The 7,413-nt window shown below is 42.6% G+C and overlaps 1 protein-coding gene across 3 annotated transcripts in view; it reads right to left on the reverse strand.

The window, feature by feature from the left end:
- LOC310657903 (ADP-ribosyl cyclase/cyclic ADP-ribose hydrolase 1-like) overlaps nt 1-7,025 on the reverse strand; it is a 29,362-nt gene extending 22,337 nt beyond the window's left edge. Inside the window, exons 1-3 of one of the 3 annotated variants that reach the window (XR_014501996.1) lie at nt 6,791-7,001; nt 5,653-5,905; nt 528-657 (exon numbers count right to left, since the gene is read on the reverse strand). Coding sequence is in view for 2 of the 3 variants with exons in the window: in XM_083399136.1 (XP_083255262.1) it covers nt 528-657; nt 5,653-5,905; nt 6,791-6,932 (525 nt within the window). In the remaining variant the exon portion in view is untranslated. Of the gene's footprint in view, nt 1-527; nt 658-5,652; nt 5,906-6,608 lie in introns of all 3 variants that reach the window. The other 2 variants (XM_083399136.1, XM_083399137.1) reach the window with 2 other exon arrangements.
- Between the last annotated feature and the right edge of the window lie 388 nt (nt 7,026-7,413).

Genomic DNA, 7,413 nt, shown 5'->3' on the forward strand with positions numbered 1-7,413 from the left:
CGCCGACCTTCTGATCGGCAAGTCCTAGGCTCTGTGGTTTAACCCACAGTGCCACCCGTGTCCTAACACCTCACAAATTCCTGTCTGATTTCTTTTGGATTGTTTATGTGTACTCCATCCTTCACCAGCTCATTAATTAATCTTTGTCTACTCTCTTTTTAAAGTTGCCATTCCAGTAACTTTCCTGGTTTATTTGCAAATTCAAAATTCCTTTGTTTTACAAACTTAATTTTCCTTTCTATTTATTGGTTTACGAGCATTGAATATTGTATCTGTAATAAATTAATCTCTTGAAGTTTCTCTTTATTTCCTGCATCTGTAACCACTTCTTTCTCTTTCTTTATTCATTTGTCAGATAGTTCCAATTTCTTACATTCCCTTACTTTCCCTTGGTATGCACATTTCTGAATAAAATAACTGCCTTACCCTCATCCCAAATAGTTTTTAAGTCAACATCTTGATTACAATTTAATTCAAAATATTCTTTAATAATTTTCTTGAGAAATTAACAAGCACAAAATAACTACCTTGTTACATGGGATGGAATGTTTGGCCAGGTCCATCAGAGGCTGAAAATCTTCCTCTGTCGCCCTGCATGGATGCTTGTACATAAAGGCATTTTGAAATAGCTCCCAAATTTTGAGGCAGTCTCTGTCTCTGTCTCTGTTTCTGTAAAACAAACAAACAAACAAACAAACAAACAAACACAGGGGTCTTTGAGAATGGCTGCTGTTCAGCCTGACACTATTAAATGTGAATTATACAAAATAGTATTTGGATAGTGAGAAAGCACTCCTAATTCCTAAGCATAATGGAAGTCTGACAACCTGCCTTTCCCTCTCCTGAACAGCCCAAGAAATGTACTTCTGATTAAGAGGATTACTTCGACTAAAAGCAGTAGTCATAGCAAACTATGAGCATAACAGTAGGCTAACCAACATGCTTGAGTCTCATTAATTTCTCTTTCAACTGTGGAGGTGGAAGTTACATTGAAATTAATGCTGCTTTATCTGGAGGCTGGGACGCAGGTGGAGCTGTGGGTTAAACCACAGAGCCTAGGAATTGCCAATCAGAAGGTCAGCGGTTTGAATCCCCGTGACGGGGTGAGCTCCCATTGCTCGGTCCCTGCTCCTGCCAACCTAGCAGTTCGAAAGCACATCAAAGTGCAAGTAGATAAATAGGCCACGACTGGACCTAATGGTCAGGGGTCCCTTTACCTTTATCTGGAGGCTGATATTCAGAGAAACAGTGAGAAACATACACCGTACCAACAGAGACAGAATAGGGCACATTTGCTTGCTGTGGGGCAACATACCAAGCGGAGACATGCCATCATTGGGCAAAGGTGGGCAGCAACAGATGCTCCTTGGGGTCAATGAGAAACGCTCTTGCCCTCAAAATACTAGACCTGGCTTCTGTGAAAACATACTGGGGAGTGTACCCTGCAGACTCCGTAATGAAGGAGCACTTCCTTATGGTCTGAGAACCTCTGCTGTAGAGAATCCCACACAACCTGTATAATATTTGATGGGGGTGTCTAACCAGGTAAGTTACAGGCTTACCTATTTTGACCCAAGGCTCATATTCACCCTTGACGAACCCTCCATACCAGTGATGGGTTTGGCCAAAAGTAGGCTTTGCCCCCTTGTACACAACACACAGGCCCTCCCGGAATCTGCTGATCCAATTCTGCACAAAGCAGCCAAAAGGGACATCTCCCCCACCCTGACTCCAGGTCGTAATGCATCTTGATAAGAGATAAATAGTTAATCTGATAACAAGGGAGAGGACATTTTGCATCTTTATCAGGGAACTGGGCTGGGTGGAGAAGTTTATGTTTAGTTTTTTATATATAAAAAACCATCACCAAAATAGATGCAGCCTGACAGGGCAGAATCTTTCGGGGGGGGGGCTGAATTATTGCTTTTTGCATTGTTGGGGAACTGCAACAGGAAAAAGCAACTATTTGTTTTTTCTGTGTACAGTGGTACCTCGGGTTACATACGCTTCAGGTTACAGACTCCGGTAACCCAGAAATATTACCTCGGGTTAAGAACTTTGCTTCAGGATGAGGACAGAAATCGTGTGGCGGCAGCAGGAGGCCCCATTGGCTAAAGTGGTGCTTCACATTAAGAACAGTTTCAGGTTAAGTACGGACCTCCGGAACGAATTAAGTACTTAACCTGAGGTACCACTGTATTTTTAATGGCTATATGAATGTGTGTAAATAAGGAAGTAGGGGGCAAAGGGACGACCCAAATGCTATTTAGCTCACTCTTTTGTGGGGGATGTTTATTCAAAGAATGTCAAATCTGTGTGCAAATAGTTCTCCCTGAAAACATTACCTAAAACTTTCATTCTTTCATGCCAAACTCAGTGGCTTTCAGAAGTAATAAAAACACTGCAGTTAAGTTTGCAAGTTTTCAGACCCATAGTGTTGGTGCAATACAGAGAACGAGCAATAAAGGAGAATTCCTGAATGAAAGTGCTCTTTGATGAGAGAACCCCAGGAGAGATTTAAAATCACAAAATATGCAGCAAAGTAAAGGGTGGAAATATAGGTTAGATTGTTAGATTTTTAAAATATGTGTCCTTCCAAGTGAGTTCCAGAATGTCTGCTTGTTTCTTTCCAAAGTTTTCCTCTTCCCCCAGCTGAGGAAAAGATCACACCTGGACAAGTTTTAAAAATGGTTTACTTACAAAACTCATGCCCTTCAGAAAAGTTGCATGGGCAGTAATATTTAGCTTAGTTACAAAGTGGTGGTCGTTCCTAAATTATTGGTATCGGAACTCGGGTGGCTTATGAGAGCCATATGGTTTAGCTGGAGGAACCAGCTCCAACCTCTTCACACACCGAGCTTATCAGGTAGACTGGAGGAGAACAAAGGCTTGATTACCTAGTTCCTCCCAATCTGAGGGGAAGTGGACATAGTAACCTAGCAGGACAGCCTACTCTATGGTATTAACCCCTTCATGCATTGATTAAACTTAAGCATTTTGGTTTTTTGAGGTTGGTTATTCCACACATAGAACCTATGGCAGAATTTGAAACTGGAAATAAAAATACATAGTAAACAAGAAATTAATGTCTATTAAAAAGGGTGTACTGTGCCTAGAGCTCACAAACTGCTTGCACTAATGAAACTCCCTGTCGCAAAATGTGCCTGGAATGATGGGAGTTTCTAACACCGGTCCTTGCACTCAGACACTTCACTGTGACTCTCCATTTTCCCTTTCCTTTATTTTAAAATGGGAAAGCAAATGATATTTCAAATCTAGGACTAGGTTGTTGTTGTTGGTGACACACATTAAAAACAGAAGTAGGCATGGGCACTTCCACCCTCTATCAGCAACTGAAATTATATATAGATTTTTTCATGCATAGGCACCAGCAGGGTGCATGTGATACTCCTAGAGATCGAAGTGGAGGGGGAGAGATTTAACTCTTACCCTACCCTATTTTATGTACAAATGTAAGTGCACTGCACATATTATATGTAGGAATTTTATCAAATTTGAAGCCGCTACTACAACAACAACAACAACAACAACAATTTATTGTTTTTATCCCGCCCATCTGGCTGGGTTTCCCCAGCTACTATGGGCAGCTCCCAACAGAATATTAAAAACACGATAAAAGATCAAACATTAAAAACTTCCCTAAACAGGGCTGCTTTCAGATGTATTCTAAAAGTCAGGTAGTTGTTTATTTTATTGACATCTGATGGGAGAGCGTTCCACAAGGTGGGCGCCACTACCAAGAAGGCCCTCTGCGTGGCGCCCAACATTTACCCAGATAAAGGCTGAGCAGATGAAAAGTGAGCCTTCTGGTGAATATCTCAACAGGTCTTTCAGTAGCAGATGCCAAACGTTCCTCATATGGCCAAAGTCTGCTTTGCACCAACCTCTCCCTCTAGTCAGAGACAGTATTATTTCCTCATTGCAACATTGTGATAAGGTTCAACAAATGCGATTACAAGATACTGTACTGATAAGGTTCAATAAGTTCTTCTGTTGACAAGTTTTTACAACATGCCTCTGAGCACCAAAGCTAGTAAGATAATGAAAATATTGTGATTTGAGTCCCAATCAACCACATCTTTTCTCATGTGTTTGGTGATTTCAACACTTTCCCGCTGGCCCTTATTTGAAAGTCAAAGACTGCAGCCCTAAACCCAATGTACTGATTTCATTGAATTTAGTAGCCCTTGTTTCTGAGTAAACCACACATAGAATCATACTACTGTGATAGGAATTTCATGGTATTAGATATATGGTAATGTTCATAACTGCACATACATAGATCAACACAGGAAGACCAACCTGCAACCATTTTGATTCCTAAACTGACCAAATCCTTTCCCTGCAAGGTTAAACTGGAAAAGCCTCCCCATTGTCTCTTTCCTCACAAGATATGTCTTAAAGCCTCCCCATTGTCTCTTTCCTCACAAGATATGTCTGTTTGAATAAGGTGTGACCTGGCCCAGGAAATAAGTATTTTAACACTACAAAAGAATGGCCAGGCACCCCAGGCAATCCAATCAAGTAACTTGCCAGACAGGAGATAAACTGTGACAGGAGAAAAACATTTAAATTTCTGATGTAGGTGGGATGTATCGGAGGGGTGGTCTTAGGTTACACCCCTTCTGTGATGTATGCATAATGTTTCTGGGGGTGGTATTGATCTACAGAATGGGAATTTCAAAAGGTCTTTATAAGCCCTTGCACAGCAATTTTGGGGGTCCTCCTCCTCTCCTGCGTGTGAGGGGAGTACCCTGTTGCAACAGATCAATAAAGATCAAGCTTGCTAGCTGCTTTGCTTCTCAATATTCTCTGGTTGGCCTCTGTTATTTTCTCCTACCAATAGGGAACCTATGTAAGGACTCTATATGGGCTCTTGGATACCCCATAAGGGAAAAGGGCATATTTTTATTTACAACACTACCAGGCCGTAATTCGGTTCATACTTACCTGGCAGCTATTTCAACTAAATGGAGTTGGATTAAGTTCTGGAGAAATATGGGTAGAACTGTACTGGGAGCCTCGAACCAGGAACAAGAAGCCCCCAAGTTAAAATGTCACTTCTGTCGTAACATCACTAAATGGCCTTGATCTCCCCCGCTTGCATCTCCAATAACATTAAGCTACCTCACAATGCCTTTGTATGGATTTCTGAGCTGATGTACATTAAGCACTTCAAAAACTGTGAACACTAGAAGTATTGCTTAAAAAAAAATACATTTCTGACCCGTCCAATCTACTTACTCATACATACAGGAAACCCTCCCCTGCTTTCATTTAAAGCACCCGCTTCGAAAGACAATCTTTGCGTGTGCAATTCTTACACTTTTAGCAGCTGTTTAACAGGCCAGAATTCAAAAGGTGGAACTTTCCGCATCATTGCATGCTTATTATCATGCATATAAGAGAGATATAAAAGCCCTGAACAATTCCAACGCAGGGACTGTTCAGCTAGTTTTCAGTCCAGATTTTTAGCACTTTGGGGGGGAAATGGAGAGTAAGAACAGCTTCAGATCTCAGCCTATACATTTTTCTCTAGAATAGCTGCTGTCCAGTTTCCCTGCTGCTCCTTCTTTGTCTACACTGCGCACTCCTGCTTTTATTCTTCAAAAGTGTATTCTTAGCACTCACCTGAGCTCAGGATTCACTATGGCAATGTAGTTGTGACATCTCCCCAAGACGATTTCATGCAGATGTTCAGTGGTCCCTTGGCCTTTCCACTGCAATACTTCTGAGCCAGGGGTTCCTTTCCTTCCAGGAATGAACACAGCAAGCAACACAACGCTCACTAAGGCAACGAAAGCAACCATGGTCCCTGCCAATATCAGTTTGTGCCGCTGGGTCCTGGAAGAGCTGCTTTGAAAGGGCATCTCGCTGGAGGTTTCTGAAAAACAGCAACAGCTGCTGCTTCTGTTTCATTCATCCTTGGCAGAAAAGTCACTTTCTTATATCTCCTCCTCCTCTTCCTCCTTTCTCCCTTTCTGTTTATCTCTCCCCCCCCCCCCCGCCGCCGCCGATGTAAAGACTGTTGCGGTATGTAGGTTTTATTTTATTTTATTTGTTTTTTCTCTTATATTTTGGAAATGTACATCCAGTTTCCCCCCCTTTAATCCCCCCCCCCAAAAGAGCGGGGTCCTAAACTATAGCTTGCTTAGCTTATATGTAAATCCGGCACTGGGGTATGCGTACCCCTGCATCCCCCCCCCCAAAGCACTGCTTCCAGTTTTAAACAGTTGTTATTCTTCTCTTCCTAATTCCTATCTTTTTGCAAGGCGGTCTGCCAATATGTTTAATTTGAATGCAAACCTTCATTACAAAGTATGCTGATATAAATAAACTGGGCAGAACCATAGTTTTGGAATTCTCCTTAAAAAGAAAAAGGCATTCTCAACTTTCAGAGCGGTAGCGTGTTAGTATTTTGCAGCAGAAATTACTTTCCCTGTGGCACATTAAATGCTAAGGATAAATTTATTATCAAAAAGCAAAAGCAACAAGAAAATTTCCAAAATCCACATTAGAGCAAGCAAGGCCTTTATTTGCCCAACTAAAATGTCACAAAATTGTTAGCAAGCTTTTGAATTCTTTACCTTTTATAAGATAAAGCCCTGGTTGTTTCCATAAGAAATGCAGCTGGAGATGCTTTATCCCAAGCAAGAGGTTTTCTACATATTCCTCTAGTGAAAGCTTAACTAACTGGTCAGTTCATCTGGACCTGTTAGGAGCTCCAGGGCCATCCCTCCGCCCCCCCCCATTTCCCAGAGTGGTCAACCTTTTTTTAGGGAGGACGGCGCTGCCGGCGGGGCTGGAGGAGGCGGGCAGCAGCTGGAGGGCGGCTCCTCTGGTGGGGAAGAGGCGGAAGCTGGACGCGGCGCCTCCCGGCTCAGCTGGCTGCTTTGTGCCACGGTGGCCATGGCAGATGGAGGCTCTGGGTGCGACGCTGCTTCAGTGGAGGCAGGCGAGGGCGATGAGCTGATGCCGGGAGGCGCCGCGTCCACTTTCTTATATCTCCTCCTCCTCCTCCTTTCTCCCTTTCTGTTTATCTCTCCCCCACCCACCCACCCATGTAAAGACCAATGAGCAGAGGAGCATGAGTTGCATTTCTGTTGGTTTAGATAAAAAGGCTGCACCCGAAGCAGGGCTGTTCTCTGGGAGATTAACAGCACCCTTCAAATTTGATATAGTGAACACTAGTCTGTATTTAGGTCTGCTACTCAGTCTTTGTAATCTGCTTCTCACAAGGAGGGCACTCATGTCCCACCCTTGTCAAAAACTGCAGAGGGAACATTTTGCAAAGTAAATTAAGGGCTCTCTGAAACAGAGAGAAAGGAATCCCTTCCAGCCAGTGTTTTCTTTTCTAAAAAAAATAAAATACAGTGGTACCTCTGTTATGTA

Source organism: Podarcis tiliguerta (genome assembly GCF_965153285.1).
Source record: "Podarcis tiliguerta genome assembly, chromosome: 9".
In the NCBI taxonomy this organism is placed as follows: Eukaryota; Metazoa; Chordata; class Lepidosauria; order Squamata; family Lacertidae; genus Podarcis; species Podarcis tiliguerta.